This window comes from Borostomias antarcticus (genome assembly GCF_949987555.1).
Source record: "Borostomias antarcticus genome assembly, chromosome: 12".
In the NCBI taxonomy this organism is placed as follows: Eukaryota; Metazoa; Chordata; class Actinopteri; order Stomiiformes; family Stomiidae; genus Borostomias; species Borostomias antarcticus.
In genome coordinates, this window is record NC_140245.1 from 4,405,502 (window position 1) to 4,427,785 (window position 22,284).

General features: G+C 50.9%; 2 protein-coding genes across 2 annotated transcripts in view; one reads left to right on the top strand and one right to left on the bottom strand.

The window, feature by feature from the left end:
- Positions 1 to 225: 225 nt before the first annotated feature.
- olfml2bb (olfactomedin-like 2Bb) lies at positions 226 to 6,086 on the bottom strand (the record flags this gene model as incomplete). Its single annotated transcript, XM_084447217.1, has 10 exons — positions 226 to 839; positions 1,305 to 1,481; positions 1,894 to 1,993; positions 2,339 to 2,532; positions 2,837 to 3,029; positions 3,941 to 4,111; positions 4,223 to 4,330; positions 4,684 to 4,950; positions 5,180 to 5,345; positions 6,061 to 6,086. The coding sequence occupies 10 exons, from the start codon at positions 6,084 to 6,086 to the stop codon at positions 226 to 228; spliced, it is 2,016 nt and encodes a 671-aa protein (XP_084303343.1).
- Positions 6,087 to 10,381: 4,295 nt separating this feature from the next.
- LOC311316377 (ADAMTS-like protein 2) overlaps positions 10,382 to 22,284 on the top strand; it is a gene marked incomplete at both ends in the record, with an annotated part of 15,847 nt that continues 3,944 nt past the window's right edge. Inside the window, 12 exons of the mRNA XM_084447218.1 lie at positions 10,382 to 10,423; positions 11,082 to 11,281; positions 14,510 to 14,585; positions 15,009 to 15,111; positions 18,941 to 19,086; positions 19,171 to 19,294; positions 19,554 to 19,634; positions 19,732 to 19,907; positions 20,409 to 20,937; positions 21,097 to 21,484; positions 21,713 to 21,816; positions 22,161 to 22,284. The exon at positions 22,161 to 22,284 is cut by the window's right edge and continues 3 nt beyond it. Coding sequence (XP_084303344.1) covers positions 10,382 to 10,423; positions 11,082 to 11,281; positions 14,510 to 14,585; positions 15,009 to 15,111; positions 18,941 to 19,086; positions 19,171 to 19,294; positions 19,554 to 19,634; positions 19,732 to 19,907; positions 20,409 to 20,937; positions 21,097 to 21,484; positions 21,713 to 21,816; positions 22,161 to 22,284 — 2,093 coding nt within the window. The remainder of the gene's footprint in view (positions 10,424 to 11,081; positions 11,282 to 14,509; positions 14,586 to 15,008; positions 15,112 to 18,940; positions 19,087 to 19,170; positions 19,295 to 19,553; positions 19,635 to 19,731; positions 19,908 to 20,408; positions 20,938 to 21,096; positions 21,485 to 21,712; positions 21,817 to 22,160) is intronic.

Genomic DNA, 22,284 nt, shown 5'->3' on the forward strand with positions numbered 1-22,284 from the left:
TTACTTTGTATTTGTGACGGTCAAAAACATGCAAACTGTGCCGCCTGAGTAATCTACAATTCAATAAGGATTGGGTATTTAGGATGAAAGGTGATTTGTAGATCAGGCAGGCGATCAAGGCGCTTCACTAAAACATGACGACTAGGTTGCCTGACAGATCTACCAATCACCTGTCGTCCTAAATACCCAATCCTTATGATTTGGAGATCGGTACTTAACCGGGCGTTAGTAGGCGAAGATGACGTCGTAGTTGACCTGGTGTCCATTGTCCCAGGCGTACAGCTTCCTGTCAAGGGGGTTATAATCCAGCTGGGTTGTCAGGCTGTAATTGGACGAGAATGGCAGGCGGGGCACCATTTGAGTGTTTGTGTGCGTGTCGAAGGCGTACGACACATTGGCGTTCGGCCGGTTGTAACTGTCCACCGCGTACAGCACACCGCAGATCAGGAAGCTGTTGCCATAGTAACGCCTTCTAAGCCCGGTGCGGAAGGTGGCCTCGGACCGGAGGTCGCGGGGGTTGAGGCGACTCAGCACGATCACTTCCTGGTGGAATCCCTCCAAGTCCAGGGCGGGGTAGAGAAGCCACACGCCTCCCTCGTCCACGGCTAGCTCCATCTCCGACTGGCCCTCCCACCCCCAGGGGGCGCCGCTCAACCCCCCCTCGGCCTCCAGCAGCACGGCGTCCTGCAGCGTGGTCCACGCTGCCACGTAGCGCCCCCGCAGGTTGAACTTGATGATGTCACGAGAGAAGGCGCGGTTGTAGTAAAAGGAACCGTGGTAGACGATGTGGCCGGTGCCCATCCAACTGTAGGGCAGCTTGTAGGAGTTACTCGCCTGTCCTGGAGGGACAACAACACAGGGTTACTGGCCACAACCAAGACACAACACAGGGTTACTGGCCTGGAGGGACAACCAAGACACAACACAGGGTTACTGGCCTGGAGGGACAACCAAGACACAACACAGGGTTACTGGCCTGGACGGACAACCAAGACACAACACAGGGTTACTGGCCTGGAGGGACCACCAAGACACAATACAGGGTTACTGGCCTGGCGGGACAACCAAGACACAATACAGGGTTACTGGCTTGGCATGGATGGCCAACCTCCCAAACCACTGACCTCCTACATGAGACCCAACCTCTAGACCAAAGAGGAATTCCCCAAGAACTGGGGGTGTAATTGGGCTTTTTAGTCACAGGCAGGGCTACTCATTACACAAGTATTGTTCCAAACAAGTTCTGCTACACAAAGACTTGAGCACTTATCTACTGTGGGGCCCCAGAGGAGGAGGAGCTAGACCTTGTCTGAAGTTGTCCAGGTCCCGGAACTCCAGCAGGTTGTTGCCGTAGTGATTGTTGGTGACGTAGATGACCTGTCCATTGCCCTTGGGGTCCTTCATCCAGGCGCCCTCGCTTTGCCCGTATGTGTTCATTGTCACAGGGTCCGAGATGGTGGCCAGCGTGTCCTTACACTCACCTGGTGACGCACAAACACACACACACACACACACACACACACACACATAGAGGCACATGTCAGTAAGCACACAGCACACCTGCCCATCAATATAAACCGATACACATTCATGCACTCACAGAAAAACATATGCACACATGTGTCAACGCATATGACAATATACTCATTAATCAACATTAATGCACTCACACAGACACACACACACACAAACACACATACACATACACATAGACACACACACACACACACACACAAACACACATACACATAGACACACAAACACACACACACACACACATGTCAGTAAGCACACAGCACATCTGCCCATCAATATAAACCGATACACATTCATGCACTCACAGAAACACATATGCACATATGTGTCATAAACACACACACACACAGGTTTTACCTGTGTCCTTGGGCATAGTCGGGGCAGCATCTGCTGGACTCTCAGTCCAGCTCAGACGGGTTTTGGCTTTAGTGGGCTGGCTTGGTACCACGGCAGGAGACTGGGGCAGAACAGGTGGTTGGGCTGGGTCACGTTGGCTGGGGTAGGTGGGGGTGGTAGCAGGGGTGGTAGTAGTTGTGGTAGCAGCAGTAGTAGCAGCAGCAGTAGTAGTAGTAGTAGTAGTAGTAGTAGTACGGGTAGTAGTAGTAGGAGTAGTAGTTGTGGTGGTTGGTTTTTTTGTGGTTGTGGTAGAAGTAGTGGTGGTGGTGGTTGGTTGATTGGTGGTTGTGGTTGTAGTAGTCGTTGTTTCTTTGGTGGTTGTAGTTGGTTGTGTGGTGGTTATTTTGGGTTGCTTGGTGGTGGTGGTCGGAGGGGTGGAGGAGGGTGGCGATGTTGCCCGACTAGCCTCAGAGGTGGACAGCTGGTCGGGAGTGCCCTTCCCATCGGAGGGCTCCGGTGCCGGGGGTCTGGAGACAGGAGGGTCTTTGGAGACTCCAGCCCCAGTTCCAGCCTCAGCTCTGGGCAGGGTGGGTCTGGGCAGCTGGTGGTGGATCAGCAGGTCGATGGAACCCTTCCTACTCAGAGTTTCCTCTACTGCTGCTGTAGAGAGAAGTGGGCAGGAAAGGAGAAGAAAGGAGAGGAGAGGAGAGGAGAGGAGAGGAGAGGAGAGGAGAGGAGAGGAGAGGAGAGGAGAGGAGAGGAGAGGAGAGGAGAGGAGAGGAGAGGAGAGGAGAGCAACACTCGCTCCATCATCACATGCGACAAAGCATGTGTCTTTAATATTACATTAATATTACATTAGAATATGGATTGACTATTACAATAGGCACCAATCTAGCGTGAGAGAAGACTACAGTATCTGTCATTCACTATCAGTCTAGTCTTGTGGAGGTTCCAGTCTGACCTGTCTCATCTGCTCCTCCCTCCTCCACTGGCTCCGCCTTGTAGAAGGTCACACCCCTGATCACCGAGCCATTAGGCCCCACCCCTCGCCCCTTCACTGGTTGTTCTGGTCCGTCCCTCGCCTCTGGTTGGCTCCTCTTCAGCACGGGCCGGTTTGACCCCTTGCCCCCCACGTAGCGCTCCTCGTATTTCTTCTACAACAGGAAGTACATCACAGCGTCAGCATCACAACGTCCTCTAGGGGGGTGCTGTATGTTTCCCCACACCTGTGCCTTCCCTCAGCTCACAGTGAGACAAATACGCCTATTGAGAGGGGGCAGCTGTGGCTCAGTGGTAGAGCGGGTCGTCCAATGATCGTAGGGTTGGCGGTTTGAATCCCGCCTCCTCCTGTCCATATGTCGAAGTGTCCTTCGACATATGGACAGACACTGAACCCCATGGCAAGACACTGAACCCCAAATAGCAGGAAAGCACCTTGCATGGCAGCCATTGGTGTGTGGATGGATGAATGAGAGGCCATTGTAAAGCACTTCGGATAAAAGTACTATATAAGTGCAGTCCATTTACCATTTACCATGAATTGACACATCACTATGAAATGCACTGGTTTTGTGGTGTGTGTGTGTGTGTGTGTGTGTGTGTGTGTGTGTGTGTGTGTGTGTGTGTGTGTGCGTGTGTCGTTGGATGAGTATAGGCTAGGTTTGTTGCATAGTTCAGAGAGGCAAGGAGGCGCACAGACAAAGAGAGAGAGAGGGAGAGAGGGAGGGAGAGAGAAAGAGAGAGAGGGGGAGAGAGAAACAGAGGGAGAGAGAAAGAGAGAGAGGGGGAGAGAGAAAGAGAGAGAGAGGGGGAGAGAGAGAGGGGGAGAGAGACAGACTGGTTATGTACAAGAACTCAACCCCATCTTTTACTAAAGAAAAAGACAGCTAGAGAGCTGTATACACAATACACACAACTCTGTGTACATGGCTCCTTATTTTAGTATATCTTTAATTATACTTACACTTTTTGCTTTATTTCACACTTGCTTATAGGCAATGTAAACGTAATGTTTCCCATGCCAATAAAGCCCTTCGAATTGAAATGAACTGTGAGGCCACCGTACCTCTGTGTTGGCGTAAGCTGCAGCCGCATCCTTCTTCAACGAACGTTCGATGTCTCCCATCCGTTTCCTCTTCTCCATCCTCAGCTGCGCTCTCCTCTCCTTCTCTCTCTCTTTCTCTTCACTGGACCGCGCTTTCACGCTCACTCGCTCCGTGCGGTTTTGAGAGAAGGCCTGGACACACACACACACATCTGAGTCATATTGGGTTCCATATCTACATATTCCATATCTACATATCCATATCAGTGTGTGTGTGTGTGTTTGTGTGTGTGTGTGTCATACCTTCTCTATGTTGTCTACCCGGTCCAGTAGTTTAGTGGTTACGGAGTGTAGCTTTAAAAGGTCCATCCCATAGAGAGCGCCCTCCAGCAGGTCCATGATGGCTGACAGCTGGAGCACAGAGACACACATACATCATCATCATCATCATAGTTTAGCGACACCAGTGGGTAGTGGACCTGACTGCAGAGCAGGGGGTTGTGGGTTCGAAACCTACACTGCCGAACGCTACATTGGTGTGAGAAGTGGGGATGATCTGGACAGCCATTGTAGAAATGTGTCTCCGTGAGGGACTTGGTACAGAGAAGTGTGAAGACACACTCTCCTGTTTGGTGAGGATAGTGGAGAAGATGACTAACCTAGACTCGCACACCAAATGGGATATCCCTGTTTAGATGACATTCAGGCATACAATGGCAGGGGTGTTTTTATTTCAACGTCGCTGCATACAGTAGGTAGCCTACCTTAATGTCGTCTTTTCCCGCCTCCTGAAGTTTCTTGAACCGAAAGTCCCCCTCGCACGGGTTCAAGGCGGACGGGGGCGCGATGCACGCGCACTTCTTACAGTTGGGTCCCGCCGTGACCGTCTCCACCGTGTAGAAGTCTCCAGCCCGCGCGCTGCCTTCCTCTATCCGCTGGCACGCGCTCCGGCTGAGCGGTCTGACCACGCATTTACACCGGCAGTCCGAGCCCTCCGACAGGCTCTTCACCTTGTCGTAGTCCCCGAGGAGCTGCGGGGGAGAGGAGAACATGGGTGTTGGACCGTCACACACACACACGCACGCACGCACGCACACCTATACACACGCGCGCGCGCGCATCCGCACGCACCCGTTGGATTTCTCCTAATAAATGGGAAGCTGGTGTCAAAACGCTCTCCGTCGCTCCAGTCCTCTTTCCGCACGCAATCTATAGCCATATCAAGTTAATCTCCACAAAATAAAGAGCATCTAAATTTACCTGAGTTAAAATGTTCTCTTGGTTTTCAATCTCGTCCTCCAGAGTTTCGCCGGTGCGCACCGGCTCCTTCGTGGATCCTCCGTCCGCCGGCTCTCTGACACCGGGCTGGACATCGTTGACCGGGCTCTCTGTCACGGGGGAGGCGACCAGCGCGCTAGACAGAGTGCTACACCACAACACTAACAATAACGGGAATCCAGACATCACGCTAATGACTGAACGACACCGATAACTTGATTTGTTTCAGATAAAGCTGATGAATTGGCCCCTGGATGATAAGATAACGTTAGTCGTTTAATGCACGCTTTTGGCCGTAACACCTTTTAAAATAATCTGTAACACACAAGATCAGATTGTCCTGGTTCTGATCCAGTCGGCCCTTTTGTTTCTAGTGATATTCGTTACTGTAGGCTACCCGGTGGGTCCCGGTGGCGGTTGTCGGGGGTGGATGAACCGACAGTGAAAGTCCTAACGGTTGGTCCTGGTTATGTGGGAAGGACTTGACTAATGAGACGCAGGGTGGAGTCTGGCAGAACTGCGATGAACATGAAGACTAGGACCAGTTTTTCTAGTTCAAGACGTAGCTATTTATTAGCCTACTAATAGTTGTTATTATGTCATTTAAGGCAGTAGCTCAATTCAACACAATTAAAGCTTAGTCGGTTGGCCTATATTGCCAATGTTTGGATGTTAGCCTATAGCCTAATATAGGAGAATAAGCGAACGAATACACGTCTATTTGTCTGAGTTATGAAAAGTAAATCAATGATCTTTATTAAATCCAGTAGGCCTAACTATCGGAGATAAGGACGCTGTCATGTCATAAAACATGCTCGTAAAGCTGTCGATCCAGACCGAACCCAGACTCCAACAAACTTTACCTTAGGGCGCCATCTAGCGGACCCATGCAGTCACTGCGTTGTGATGTAGCCTATAGTAACAGCACTGAGTGGTATCAGTCTGAGTGGAATTCCTCTTTATCTGAATTGTCCCCATTCATTCATTTAGGCCTATTCATTCGTTCGTTCGTTCATTCATTCATTCATTCATTCATTCATTCATTCATTCATTCATTCATTCATTCATTCATTCATTCATTCATTCATTCACTCACTCACTCACTCACTCACTCACTCACTCATATCTCAAGACAAAGTCATGGGTTATTGTTATTGGCGTATTCTCTGCGTCTGTATTTGTCAGTAATGGACCAAGGAGAAACGGATTTGAGTCTGACACTCAGCTTCAGAGACAATGCAGGTCTGATATGACTTGTTGCTTGTTCCTTGTCTCCTAAATGTCTTCAGGAGCTGTAGACTCTCGGAAAAGGAGGTTCTTGAGTTGTACCTGTAGGGGAAACCTCTGGGGGGAAAAACTGATAGAACAAAATGGGATTCTTAAATGGTTCTAGCTGGACCCTTAAGGGTTTTTGAGATGGTTTTGCAGAGGGTTCCCCTACAGGGATAACCGGAGGTCCTAAATAGTTCTAGTTAGCAGCAAAATAATTTATTCTCTGTTATTCCCAAGAGAGGAGAGAGAATTCAGATGACTAAACCAGGACTGCTGTGCTCATCTGGTCTCAAACACCATCTGTCATCTTTTCTATAGACGAGGATTTGAGCAATGTTTCTATGGAATGTGTAAACTGCTGTCGTACACACACACACACACACTCACACTCACACACACAAACACACACAGACCTAGCCTGCTGGCAGCAGTCCATCAGCAGCCAGAACAACACGCTATTGTGTTGGATCACTGCCCTCCAGGGCTGTACAGACACACACCCGTGCACACACTGACACACACACACATACACACACACACACACACACACACACACACACACACACACACACACACACACACACACACACTCACACTCACACACACACGCACACACACATACACTCACCTCTCTCTCTCAGTTGTGTAGTGGTCTCATCACTATGAAATGTATTTCAAGGCAAGGCCTGGACAATAAATAACACAATAAATCTTGGAGGAGCAGTAGCTGTTATGCGGACTCTTATTTTCAACTGGACTCACACACACGGACACACGGACACACACACACACACACACACACACACACACACACACACACACACACACACACACACACACCACTGTATGAGGGATTGCTGACAGCAGGACTCTGAGAAGAAGTTTGGGGTGGATCGTCTCAACTTGCCCCTGCAGTCAAACTGCTGTATTTATGGTGTCACAGGAATCAACCTGTATTCTGCTGCTGCTCCACCACTGTTCAGGACGTAGGAGGAGGAGGAGGAGAAGGAGGAGGAGGAAGAGGAGTAGGAGGAGGAGACTGACATGTATCCTATAGCCTCACGTGAAACGTTTCTGCCTCTGTTCCAAGCCCTCTCTATGTAGCGAAAGCACAGATGTGGTTCAGAACCACGCCATTGTGATCAGGTAGCCCCGCCCCTCCCTAACATTGGCCACAGACAATAAGGATGTTCTCCTGGTCTTCTGGTAGATGTTTGGGTTGGGGGACTGGTTGGTGAACACGAGACCCGTGTTCAGTCCTCACTGGGAACATATAAGCCTAGCCTAACATTAGGATCAGTTGGACAGATGCATGACAATACATGATCATAACGACACAGTAGTACTAAAACAAACCCTGCAAAAACAGCCTGCAGACGTCTCCCCTACTACTCACTCCCCCTTACCCCCCCCCCCCCCCCACACACACACACGTTCTTCTCCAGAGCCTCCCCATATGGAACAGCTTAGACACCCGGCCTCACATGGCAGAGCTGGCAAGAGCAGCCGACAGCCAGCCAGCCTTTCTGCCAGCAGCCCCTAGCTCCATGCCCAGAGACTGCCTGCCTGTCTCCCCTCACCCAGCCTCACATCTCCAGCACTCAGCCCCATGCTCTCCCTGGCCTGGATCTCCTCATCCCCATAACCTAGATCTCTCTGTATCACTCAGCCCCATGCTCTCCCAGGCCTGGATCTCCTCATCCCCATAACCTAGATCTCTCTGTATCACTCAGCCCCATGCTCTCCCTGGCCTGGATCTCCTCATCCCCATAACCTAGATCTCTCTGTATCACTCAGCCCCATGCTCTCCCTGGCCTGGATCTCCTCATCCCCATAACCTAGATCTCTCTGTATCACTCAGCCCCATGCTCTCCCTGGCCTGGATCTCCTCATCCCCATAACCTAGATCTCTCTGTAGGGGGACAGAGAGAGGAACAGTTGTGCAATTACACTCCCATGAGTTAAAGATGAGTTTGAGGAAAGTGTCTGTCTCTCATCTCTCTCTCAACAGAACACACGCACACACACGCACACACACACTGAGGGAAGATCAGATAGAAGTCGTTTTGTTGGGTTCGAGCCCACGCACTAGTGGATCACGCCAATCAGAGCCGGTAAGGAGACCAAACCCCTTCCTGTCCGCGTGGGCCGGCAGGTTGGAGCAGCCGTTCAAGCATCACGGATTTTCTTCCCAATAGACCTCTCCGTGTGGAGCCTCCCTTTCGAGCGGCGGGCTAGGTCGGGGGGGCGAGGTCTCCTCGTTCTTAAATGAACCATGTTCTGCCTCCAGAGCGCGAGTTCCGCGGTTCTTGTGATCCCCAGCGTTCTCTTTCTAATCGGATTATCTGACACGACATCAAGCGGCAACGTTAAGGTAAATCGCAAACTTTTCATTTCAACATTTAATTCTGATGAAACTCAGAAGAGTCTCTTGTCCAATAAAGCCAGGCGCAGTGCGCTTCAGATTAACCCTCTGCTGCAGTAGCCTAGTGTTGCCTCTCAATCAGCTCGTCAGGATATTTAAGTCTGTTACAGGCTATGCTTCTCCGAAAGGCATTCTTTTCTTCAGTGAGCAGCAACCGTTTCTCTCCGTTCCCCTTTTGCGCCTTCCTCCGCTCCCCCCTCTCTCCGTGTCACGCCGGTCTCTTTCTCAGGAGGCTTTCCGCCTGTAGATCAAAGCGCAGCTGGAGTCGGTATGTCTGCCCGGAGCCTGGCTGAGAGACTGTTGCGCTTTATTACAGCCCTGGATACGGCGTGGTCTCTAATGAGAAAGACCTGGGAGTGAGACTACAGGGACGCGGCTACTTCACTGTCCTACTGAAGGATTCTTGGGTTGTGGGGTTCTGAAAGTCGGTGAAGAGTCAGAGGGGGGCTACATTTAGGGGCAAAAAAAACGATTTCTAAATCTTGATTGTGAGCCCCTAGACTCGACTTTTCTCTCAATCCCGCGTGCGTGTTTAATTAATATATACGCCGTTAGTTATGCGTTTCAAAGCGGCTCGTGTTTGATGTATGTCCGCGACTCTCCGCCGCCCCCGTTCACATGGCCTCCACCTGACCGGCTGCGCAGGCAGCGCGGGCTGGCGCGGTACCAGACCAGACCGCTCTCGAGTAACACAGTGGCCTACATCTGTCCGTTCCCGCCACCGGCACCGGCATCTCCGCCCCTAAGTACCGTCATTTGTTGAGACAGTTCCCGGGGAGGTCTGTACTTAAAGCTTTAAAACGTGAATAGTCTATTGTGTGTTCGGGTCCGGGGGGCGTTTAGGCAGGAACAGCCTGCAGGGTCTTGTTAGGACAAGCATCAGCTGAGTCCCCTGTGAGGTGAGGGGGGAGGAGGTGAGGTGAGGGGGGAGGAGAGGAGGTGAGGTGGGGATAAGGAAGTGAGCGAGGGAGGGTGGAGGATGCAGACGAGGAGACGGGGACATGACTGACTTCCTGTGGAACTTGAACGGCTGTTGGGAACACCGACCCCGACATCCACCCCACGGCCGGAGGACAGCCTTCAGCTCTAGACTGCTGGGATACCTGTCACCCTGTCACCCTGTCACAGAAGAGGGGCCGCACAAGGGTGTCGGCTTTAAACAGGATGATGGGGCTTGAGTATGGCTGTGTGCGTGTGTGTGTGTGTGTGTGTGTGTGTGTGTGTGGACTCCGGGAGGTAGAGAAATCTGCTCTACATTTAGCAAGAAAGGGGGGGTAGAGAGAGTGAGGGACAGGGAGGGAGAAGGGGAAAGAGAGAGAGAGGGGGGGGGAGAGGAGAAGGAGGAAGAGGAGAGGGAAAAGAGAGAGAGGGAAAAAGATTGAGAGGGAAAGAGAGAAGGAACGAGAGAGAGAGAGAGAGAGAGAGAGAGAGTATTCGGCAAGAGAGAGATCTACAGCTGAAATTCAAACCAGAACTGGTATCTGGCCATGAAGCTGTTCTTTACTGAGCAGGAGAGGCAGGCCAAGACTGTAAGTACATAGCTCAGCTGTGAGGAGGGAGGGAGGGAGGGAGAGGGAGGGAGGGATTTATTTGAGAAGCTGGGAGAGATTGAGAGAGAGAAAGAGAGAAAGAGAGAGAGGAAGGAGTGGAGGGAGAACGGAGAGGGAGCAGAGGCGAGAGGGAGGGTGAGGAGAGGGAGGAGAGAGGGAGGGAGGGTGGAGAGAGGATGGATGGAGAGAAGGAGGAGTGGAGAGAAGGAGGAGAGAGGGAGGGTGGGGAGAAGGAGGAGTGGAGAGAGAGAGGATGGAGCGGGAGGAAATAGGGAGTAGAGGAGTGGGAGGATGGAGAGAAGGAGGATGGAGAGAAGGAGGAGTGGAGGGAGGGAGGAGAGGAGCAGGAGGATGGAGAGAGGGAGGAGGGAGAGAAGGAGGAGTGGAGAGAGGGAGGATGGAGGGAGGGAGTGGTGGCAGATGAAAGAGGGAGTGATACCTTTCTGCTGTCCAGAGGTCAGATATCTCAGATCTCAGAACCTCACCTGCTGTGTACGTGTGGAAGAAAAAGCGAATGTGTGTGTGTGTTTGCTTGCAAGTGTGTATGTACACAAGGGTGTGTTTGCAGCTGTGTGTGCGCACAAGAGCGTGTGTGTGTTGAACAAGCAGTGAGTCACATTGTGTGTGTCTCTGCCAGGACAGTAGTGACGGGAGAGAGGAGCTCCAGGTCCGTGGGTTCCTCCAGGGGGCTCCGGGCCCAGCCCAAGCCCAGAGACAGGCCCCGGGGGCTGGGGACGAGCTTGCCCAGTGGTGGGGCGAGTGGAGCAGCTGGTCCACCTGCTCTCGAACCTGTGGAGGAGGGGTGCGCTCCCAGGAACGACACTGCCTGCAGCAGAGGTACAAGCCATTATAACCTCTTATAACATTCTCCTAATCGTTCCCTATTACGAAACACACACTTTTTCAATGCTTGTGCACATTTGTGTCTCTCTGATGAGTCTCTGATGGGCAAATTCATAAGACATGTGATTCAACAAGCCATTCAGGTTTGACTCATTAGAATTATACCACTTCCCATCTGAAAAAAATGTAGAAAAAAAATTAACGAACCATTCAAAAACGTCCTGCTGCATTGCATTGTTTGAACTTCTGCATTTAAAGCTCAATGAGATAACTTTTTTATAGTTCAATATTCACCTTTACTTGCTATTAGTTTATGAATTGGCCTTAGCAAGACCCCCAAAACCGTTTTCATGACATGAGACTGCATGAGACCCTGTGAATTTATTATTTTAGAATTTCGGTGAACTGGCTAGTACACTGGCGGGAAATCTTGTGGTGGAAGCGGAAGTGACGGGTTTTGCGTCACAATATCAGGAAGACAAACACTTCACCACGCAAATTCATCTACATGCACATAAAAGAAAGAAGACCGGTATTTACCTGCATTGAAGCCATCCTTCCAGAAAGACCACTGAAGTAGCTACAATCTTCCAATCCAGTCTGCTCCACGCACGTTTGTTATCATATTTTTTCCCATCATTACAGCGAGTGAGTGGGGGATTGTGGGAAGTGTGGTTCTTAAAACGCAGTGACGATTTATCACAACCAGAGGGGCCGCCAAAGTGCTGAGATATCTCAAAGCTACATTTGCATTTAAAGCTACAGACACAGAACAGGACTAAAATAGAGGTCGCATGCTACAATGGTTCATCTGAGTGGTATTGTCAGCAAAAACATTCAAGGACATGTTTTGGGGACCACAGAGACCTATTAACCTGTTGAAAAGAATATAATAGAGGACCTTTAACACCTCATACAGATACTGTCTACAGCGCAGGCAAGACACGCTTAACCCTTATAACATCTTTACAACACCCTATAACCTCCTTATAACACCTTATAAAGTCTTTACAACACCTTATAACAGTCTTATAATCCACTTATAACCCCCTATTACTGCCTCTATGACTATGTTGCAAGAGAGGTAAGAGTGGCTATAAATCCACTTATAACCACTAACACTGGTGTTGTCATGAGTTTATTAACTGGTTTATTAATCATCTTTATAACTTTTTACCACCTCTCTATCACTGACCAGCTATAGCTGAAGTGAGCATCATAACTTCCTATATCCTCTCAAGAGAATCCCCAGCAGGCCCTGTGTGTGACGGTCCGTGGTGAGGTCATGCCTCCCTCCTCCGCCCCCCTGCCAGAGTGGTGTGGGTTCAGGATGACATCACCCAGGTCAGGTCTGGCCCAGATCAAAGCGGCTCACGGAGGGACCAGTCCAGAGTTCCGGAAGCTTCTCTCAGCGGGGGAATAACCAGAACTGACAGGCTGACAGGCCCTAGCACTAAGCTGGGCCGGGTCTCATTCCACATACATAGTTCCCTTCCCTTCCATATCTTACTAACGTAGACCTAGCCATATAGCTGCATGTCAGGTGTTGTATCCTTGTGCCAGATAGATATTATCTCTGCACCTTGTTCTAACCTGGTCAATCAATTCGGATAATATAACAAAAACTAGAAAGGAGAGCACAGGCCTCTGCCCATGAATGAATTTTTTTGGAGTAAGTTGAAATGGTTTAAACTCACTCATCAGTATAAATATTGCCTACGTGCACCATTGAAGAGGAAGCCTTTCAGTGGCATAACTGGTAGTAGTGTACAGTGTAGTGCTTTGGTTAGGGTTAAGATTTGAACCTGTGCCAGAGCGCAATTCCAGATTATAAATCCAGCGCCCTAACCACTGGGCCACTGGGCAGTACCGGGCAGTATGGTAAATATACCTAACATACCTAAAAATGAAGTGAAGAGAAATGGGCAGCCAACTTTTGTTTTAATTTGTGTATCCGTCCAGGGATTCAGATCCACTCCAAAATGTAATGTGTTCTAAGTTGGCCCAATGCTACATGATTTTTTGTGAATATTGGTCTGGTAGTTTTTGCATAATCCTGTTAAAGAACGAACAAACAAACAAACACAAGTGAGTGAAAACATATCGGCGACTTGCCTCGGGCTTAGGCAGAAGAAGATGATTCTTCTTATTAAGATAAGAAGCTATTTGCATCACATATATTTGTGTTTTTAATTTTTATTTAATCTCACTCCCTGAATTGACAATTGAAATGTAGCTGACCTTGATCCTGATACCTGCACTGCCTGGCCTGTAAGGAGGGAATAAGGGGTCTACAGTTTGGAATGGAACTCAGCCCTAGTCTGAGAGAAAGAGGGGGAGGAGGGAGGGAGGAGGGAAGGGGGAGCAGTCTGACCCTGGGCTGAACCCTCCCCTCACCCTGGGGGGGTGGGGGTCACTCCTCCCTCCCCCCCTCCTCCCTGCCTCCCTCCTCTCCGTCAACCAGGTCTAGAACCTTCCTCGCGGGCCGCTGATTGGCCGCTGGGTGACCTGTGACCTGCGTATGTGTGAGGTGTTTCCAGCCAATCAGCTTTGACAGCTCTAAACCTCAGATGACAGGAGAGAGGGAGACGAAGAGGGAGAAAGACAGACAGAAGCAGAGAAGAATGAGAGGAGGAGGGCGGAGAGAGAGAGAGAGAGAGAGAGCATGGCTAGGGGGAGGGAGGGGAGAGAGAGCAGAGAGAGAGGAAGAGTGAAAAAGAGACGTGTCTTCCAGTCTTGACTAATAACCTCCGGAAGACCAGCCCCCCAGGGAGGAATGTCCTGAGGAATGGCCATCAATCCCATCAGCCCCGGGGCTCGGTCAGCAGGTCACATGATAAGGGTCAGAGGAGAGAGAGAGTGTGTCTGTGCGTGTGTGTGTGCGAGTGTGTGTGCGAGTGAGTGACAGCAGTGTGTTTATACTGGGACTTTAAGAGCCGGGTCTGGGGCATTAGCAGAGATCTGCTCTCTGATAACCTGGAGCAGCTGTGGCTCATTAACACTCCTCTGGAGGAGGAGAGGAGGAGGGGAGGAGAGAGACGAGAGGGAGAGGTAGAAAGATAAAGATGAGAGAGAGAGGGAGAGCTGGAGAGAGATAGAGAAAGAAAGAGAGATGGGGAGAAAGAAAGCGAGAGAGAGGTGTATAATTTTAGAGAGAGAGAGAGAGGAGGAGTGCAGGAGAGGGGTCTGTATTCACTGTTTTTTTTAACCCTTTCCTTCCAGACTCAGCGCCACTCAGAACATTAACTCCTCCTACTGTGTGGGCTCTCCCAAGCAGTACCAGCTGTGCCCAAACCAGGTAACCCTGGCAACCAACCCCCGACATGGCTCTGGCCCTGAAACTGGCTTCACACACAACAACCACGGAGAGGCACTGGTTTTAGAACATCCATAAGATCTGACATTTTTAAAAAACAGTTGTAGAACAGTTATAGAATTTTCCACATTCCAAATTGGCAATCGAAAAGCAATTGAATTTCCTTCTATAACTACTTAAAACGGTCTTGGCTGTTGTGTGTGAAGTGGCTTCACTCAAATGATAACTTTCTGTTCACTGTGTGCTAGATGGTGTGTTGAGAATAACCATCTCACTGTTTGTGTGTGTGTGTGTATGTGTGTGTGTGTGGACCTGTGCATGCCTGTGTGTGTGTGTGTGTGTGTGTGTGTGTGTGTGTGTGTGTGTGTGCATGCCTGTGTGTGTGTGTGTGTGTGTGTATTGCAGCCCTGTCCGAGCAGCAGTGTGAGCTTCAAGCAGCAACAGTGCTCCCAGTTCAACGCCAAGGCATTTGGGAGGAGGCACTACGAGTGGGTCCCCCTCTACCCTGGTCAGTACCCCAGACTGACCAGCCGCCTGTGACTGTGGTGACCTGCCACACACCTCTCTCTCTCTCTCTCTCTCTCTCTCTCTCGTGCCTGCATACCAACCTAGTCTGCCTTCTCCCAGTTGAGACAATATCTACATATTACATATGTATTTTTTTGTCATTTAGCAGATACCTTTATCCAAAGCAACTTGTTCTCTAGCCTAGAGTAAGTGAACCGACAGACTTGTACATCCCAATCATTGTCATTAAGTTGTCTAATGTTTTCATACACCCAGTACAGTAGGCTACATGTACCAAAAGTTGAAGTAGCAGTGAGAACCCATTGGGGAGAGTTTGGAGGTGAGAGGTTCTCTAAAGAGGTGACTCTTCAGTTTCCTGTGAAAGACGGGTAGAGACTCCGCCTTCGTGACAGTGGAGGGGAGCTCATTCCACCATTGCAGTGCCACATCAGAGCTCCAGACCTCCCTCTGCAACCCCTATCTCTAGAACCCTCACCCTCCAACCCCTATCTCTAGAACCCTCACCCTCCAACCCCTATCTCTAGAACCCTCACCCTCCAACCCCTATCTCTAGAACCCTCACCCTCCAACCCCTATCTCTAGAACCCTAACCCTCCAACCCCTATCTCTAGAACCCTCTCCCCTCCAACCCTCAGCTCCAGACCCCTCTCCCCAACCCTCAGCTCCAGACCCCTCTCCCCAACCCTCAGCTCCAGACCCCTCTCCCCAACCCTCAGGTCCAGACCCCTTCTAGTCCCCCAGCTCTAGATGCAGCTGCAACCCCCTAGTTTCAGACTCCTCTCTCCAGACCCCTCTCTCCAAACCCCTCTCTCCAGACCCCTCTCTCCAGACCCCTCTCTCCATACCCCTCTCTCCAGACCCCTCTCTCCAGACCCCTCTCTCCAAACCCCTCTCTCCAGACCCCTCTCTCCAAACCCCTCTCTCCAGACCCCTAGCTCCAGACCCCTCTCTCCATACCCCTCTCTCCAGACCCCTCTCTCCAAACCCCTCTCTCCAGACCCCTCTCTCCAAACCCCTCTCTCCAGACCCCTCTCTCCAAACCCCTCTCTCCAGACCCCTCTCTCCAGACCCCTCTCTCCAAACCCCTCTCTCCAGACCCCTCTCTCCAGACCCCTCTCTCCAGACCCCTCTCTCCAAACCCCTCTCTCCAGACCCCTCTCTCCAAACCCCTCTCTCCAGACCCCTCTCTCCAGACCCCTCTCTCCAAACCCCTCTCTCCAGACCCCTCTCTCCAAACCCCTTTCTCCAGACCCCTCTCTCCAGACCCCTCTCTCCAAACCCCTCTCTCCAGACCCCTCTCTCCAGACCCCTCTCTCCAGACCCCTCTCTCCAAACCCCTCTCTCCAGACCCCTCTCTCCAAACCCCTCTCTCCAGACCCCTCTCTCCAGACCCCTCTCTCCAGACCCCTCTCTCCAAACCCCTCTCTCCAGACCCCTCTCTCCAGACCCCTCTCTCCAGACCCCTCTCTCCAGACCCCTCTCTCCAAATCCCTCTCTCCAGACCCCTCTCTCCAGACCCCTCTCTCCAAACCCCTCTCTCCAGACCCCTCTCTCCAGACCCCTCTCTCCAGACCCCTCTCTCCAGACCCCTCTCTCCAAACCCCTCTCTCCAGACCCCTCTCTCCAGACCCCTCTCTCCAAACCCCTCTCTCCAGACCCCTCTCTCCAGACCCCTCTCTCCAAATCCCTCTCTCCAGACCCCTCTCTCCAGACCCCTCTCTCCAGACCCCTCTCTCCAAACCCCTCTCTCCAGACCCCTCTCTCCAAACCCCTCTCTCCAGACCCCTCTCTCCAGACCCCTCTCTCCAGACCCCTCTCTCCAAACCCCTCTCTCCAGACCCCTCTCTCCAGACCCCTCTCTCCAGACCCCTCTCTCCAAACCCCTCTCTCCAGACCCCTCTCTCCAGACCCCTCTCTCCAAACCCCTCTCTCCAGACCCCTCTCTCCAGACCCCTCTCTCCAGACCCCTCTCTCCAGTCCCCTCTCCCCAGACCCCTCTCTCCAGACCCCAGCTCCAGACCCCTCTCTCCAAACCCCTCTCTCCAGACCCCTCTCTCCAAACCCCTCTCTCCAGACCCCTCTCTCCAGACCCCTCTCTCCAAACCCCTCTCTCCAGACCCCTCTCTCCAGACCCCTCTCTCCATATGGCACGTCTCCTGGATTCTCTGGACAGATGACTCATGTTCTGACTGATATATGATATTAAACTGTAAACATCATCATTCCCCCTCTGGTCACATCTGTCTCAGTGTTCCATAGTTACCATAGTTACCTCTGCATCCCAGACAGTGACTTCATAGGTTGGACAGGTGCCTCCAGATCTCGGGGAGATTATCTGTGTTTGCGGCCTGACTAATCTACAAATCATAAGCATTGGATATTTATGATGACAGGTGATTGGCACGCATTTCAAGTATCTGCAGGTTTTTGACTGCTGCGAACACAGAGAGTGTGAGGCGGCATGTAGTTGGGGCTGCATGCATTTCACTTTTAAAACCTGGTAGATTGCTGCGCAGGTTTGGGGAACGAGTTTGCAAATCGCACAAGTTTAAACACTTCATTCAAAATCATTGGGCTTATTAGACCGTAAAAACATAATACACAAACTGAAAATGTTGTAATGTTAATGTAGTCTAACTAAAACTTTAGCTTACCTGTGGCCAAGTGCAGTAATCAGACGTTTACTTACGGACGTGGTAGTTTATGGTTTGCCTCTGGATGAGTGGGCTGACTAGTTCCTTCAACTCGTTGAGCTAATCAAGAAAGAGCCGAGCAATTTTTTTTTACATCAGATATTTCATTTATCTCTAGCTCTTGACACAAGTTCGGGAAAGTTTCTTGACTGTCGCTGTAGGATCCATGCATGTTTTCACACATTTCATGCGGTTTCTCCTTCTCCTTCACCTTCATCTGTTCTACAACACAAGGAGCCGGGGCTGATAACGACAGCTCTTATCTCTATTTATCAGACCTCTTCAATTTACACAATTTAATAGACATTCTCAGAGATTACCATCTATGCTGACTGAGCGAGAGTGCTGTATTTGTAGTTAAACAAACGCTATGTTGTTTAACTACAAACACAACGGTCTTCCTCTTGATGATACAGACTACAACCACCTGGTGTGGAGTTATTTCATCTCATGCAAGTGCAGAAACGTACTCGCTCGTCAGCTGATGGCTGTTGTCCGCTTGTTGTGTTCAAGTGAAACTTGTCGGCCCCGAAACAGGCGACGCGAGGCGACACAGCAGTTGTCCTCGTCGGCGCTAGTTCTTTGATGTCGGGTCGGTGTGTCTGGGCCTTAACCCGGGAGGTAGGTCGTCCCGCTGGGGATCTGAACTTCCCCGGTTCGATCCCAGCTCCCGGCAGTGTGCCGGAGTGTCCATGAGCAAGACACAGAACCCCAGAATCGCTCACGTGCGGCTCGGTGGCGTAGTACTCACAGCAAAGGGCCTTTCTGTGCGGAGTTTCTATGTTCTCCCTGTATTCACAAGGGTTTCCTCCCAAAGAACCCAGTATGAAAAACATGCAGAAGAACAGATACTCTTCCGTCCAGTCCCTGACCAGGACCTGGACTGAGCACTTGGACATGGTCCCCGGGCGCCACTGATGAGGCTGCCCACTGCTCCTGGACAGGACAGATTCCATCGGCGATCCCTGAAGTTGCGTGTGTGTGTGTGTGTGTGTGTGTGTGTGTGTGTGCTGTGACGCCGCTCACCTGTCTATACTGTGTGTGTCACCGTGTGGTTGACCCTTTTGTGATGTCACTTCCTGTATGTGTGATTCTGTGCCGTCACATCCTGTCCAGATGACTACATCAGCATCTCCAACAAACCATGTGACCTCCAGTGCACGACCACCTCTGGCGAGCGACAGCTCCTAGTCCCCGCCCACGACGGAACCTACTGCCGGGACGGGATCTACCAGGGGGTCTGCATAGAAGGCCACTGCCAGGTACAGTACACACACACACGCACACACACACACACGACCACACACACACACCACACCACACACTGACTACCCTGTCTTCCCCAGGTGGTGGGGTGTGATGGCCAGCTGTACTCCAGTAAGACAGTAGACAAGTGTGGAGTGTGTGGCGGCAATGGAGCGTCCTGCCACCGAGTGTCTGGGTCCTACCGCAGAGGAATCGCACAGTTAGGTACATCTATCTAGGTATCTATATCTAGGTATATCTATCTAGGTGTCTATATCTAGGTATATCTACAGTATCTAGGTATATGCTTATATTTAGGTATATCTATCTAGGTATATGTCTATATCTAGGTATATCTACAGTATCTACGTAGGTATATGCCTATATTTAGGTATATCAATCTAGGTATATGTCTATATCTAGGTATATCTATCTGTGTGTGTGTGTGTGTGTGTGTGTGTGTGCGTACGTGTGTTTCAACCAGGCTATGTGTTCATCACCAACATACCTGCTGGAGCCACAGACATCCAGATCATCGAGAGACGCAAGACAGAGAACATACTGGGTAAGAACTGTGCACAACCCTCATCCAGTCAGGACAAGTGTTTTCTGCTCGTTATCTCTAAGCCCCTCCCCCCTGGTCTACAACTTCCTCCCTCTAGCCCTATCCGACGAGGCGGGGCACTTCTTCTTCAATGGTAACAGCGTGATTGACAACCCCAGGAACTTCCGCGTGGCTGGGACAGTTTTCAAGTACCGGAGGCCCTCCAACCTGTTCTCAGAGGGACTGGAGTACATCATCGCCCAAGGGCCCACTGACCTGGGCATCAACGTTATGGTAGGTACTAGTTAGTACAATACTGACCTGGGCATCAACGTTATGGTAGGTACTAGTTAGTACAATACTGACCTGGGCATCAACGTTATGGTAGGTACTAGTTAGTACTGACCTGGGAATAAACGTTATGGTAGGTACTAGTTAGTACTGACCTGGGAATAAACGTTATGGTACTGTACTGTAGGTACTAGTTAGTACAATACTGACCTGGGCATGGTACTGAAAATCTATCTTCCTTCAACTTCTGCAGACGTTCTTGGAACATAGTCATCACATAATGACTTTCTTGGCCTGTATATCTTGTGAAAATGATGATCTTAAACCTTTCTCAGTGCCAGAACCTGAACTCGAACCTAAACCATGTCTAAACCATGTCTAGACCATGTCTAGACCATGTCTAAACCATGTCTAAACCCTGTTTAAACCATGTCTAAACCATGTCTAAACCATGTCTGAACCATGTCTAAACCTCTGAATTGTATTGTCTCTCCCTTGTTTCAGTACTACAACCTGAATGGGAAGATGCCTCACATCACGTATGAGTACACTGTCCCTCGCCACCCTGAGGCACACACGGCCACACCCTTCCGCCAGTCCTATTTAGGCCCCGCCCCCGCTGACCCCGCCCCTGACGATGCCATGCAGAGGACGTTGGAGCCACGCCCCGCTCAGAGCCATGCCTCGTCTGACATGCCCACCAATGCCACCGCTGCCCATCTCTCCTCCCACCAAAACGAAATAGACGCCAGAGAGGATCCTGGGAAACCGTTGAACCACAGTTCCGTCCTGGGTCCCGGGGGCCAATCAGACGCTCAGCTGGAGAGAGGAGGGGTGGAGCCAGAGGAGGGGGGGCTAGATGCGGATGGGGAGAAGCTGGATGCAGAAGGGGAGGTGCTGGATGAGGAAGGGCCAGATACTGAGGGAGAAGGCCTGGAGCCTCCGGCAGTCATGTTGGTGTACAGGCCTGCCAGTGACATCATCACCCACAACAACGTGGAAGACCAGCGACACCCCGCCCCTGCTGGCTACCGTAAGTCTCAGAAGTTTGTCTCCTCTTTGGATAAAACCGTCTGCTAAATGACTGTAATGTAAATGTAATCTATTTAGAACAAAACACAAATTTCATTGGATTTCCACAAATAGTTTTTATTGGAAACACAGATCCCATCTACTGTCTCTATTTCACCAGGAACAGATTCCAACTTGATTGACCGTGACACAGCCAATGCCAATGGCACCCGTCAAGCCAAGCCCCTCCCCCACCACCGTGCGCTCTTCCTCGACCTCCTCCTCCCGCCTGGGCCCCCAGGCCACGCCCCCAGACCGGCACCCTGCCCCGATAACTCCGCCCCCTGCCCGGTTGCGCAGCTCAACTCTTCCTCCCCCGGTCTGGACAACAGTCTGGCTGTGGAGGTCTTCCCTGGGAGCTTCAGCCTGCAGCTCGCCGGCCCCCCAGAGGAGGACAGCGCCCCCTACACTCTACTGTATGAACAGCAGCCCAACGACACCGACACACACTTGGCCAACCAGCTTCACCTCCACGAGGTCCTGCCAGTCCAGGCCCCCAGCACCGAGAGGTTAGCCCGAGGGATAGGATAGGGGGGATGGAGGGAGGAGGACATTTGTTGGTTTGGGGTTGGGGAAGGCTAGAGTCAGGTTGAATTACGTCATTCCCATCTGCCCTTGAAGTAGAGCACTGCAACTATGCGTACCTGGTACGTACAGTACTAACGTTGAAACATTAAAAATGAAGCTAATCTTTCAGCTCTCTCTCCCTGCTTGTGTCCCTGTCTGTGGTCCAGTAGTAATGAGTTTGAGGTGGGCTCTCTGGAGCCGGACATCAGCCTGGCAGACATGTACAGATGGAAGGTCTCAGCCTACGCGCCCTGCAGCTCCACGTGCACCACAGGTAGACGCACACACACACGCGCGCGCACGCACACACGAACACACACACACAAATGCACACACACACACACACACACACACACACACAAACACACCTAAACACACACACCCTAATCATAACCATAATTGTAACCCAAGCCCTAAACCATAAGCTTTGACCTTAAAATTAACCCTAACTTGTGAGGACCATCCCCACAAGTGACCATTGTTCTTGCTTTACTATACATAGTATAGTATAGTATAGTATAGTATAGTATAGTATAGTATAGTATAGTATAGTATAGTATAGTATAGCACAAACACACACACAAATGGTGATACTGTAATTGTGTGTGTTCCCCTCAGGTATCAGTACCTCCTATGCCCTGTGTGTGCGCTATGATGGCACAGAGGTGGATGAGAGCTACTGTGACGCTGTGACCAGACCTGAACCCACCCACGAGTTCTGCACCGGCAAGGAGTGTCTGCC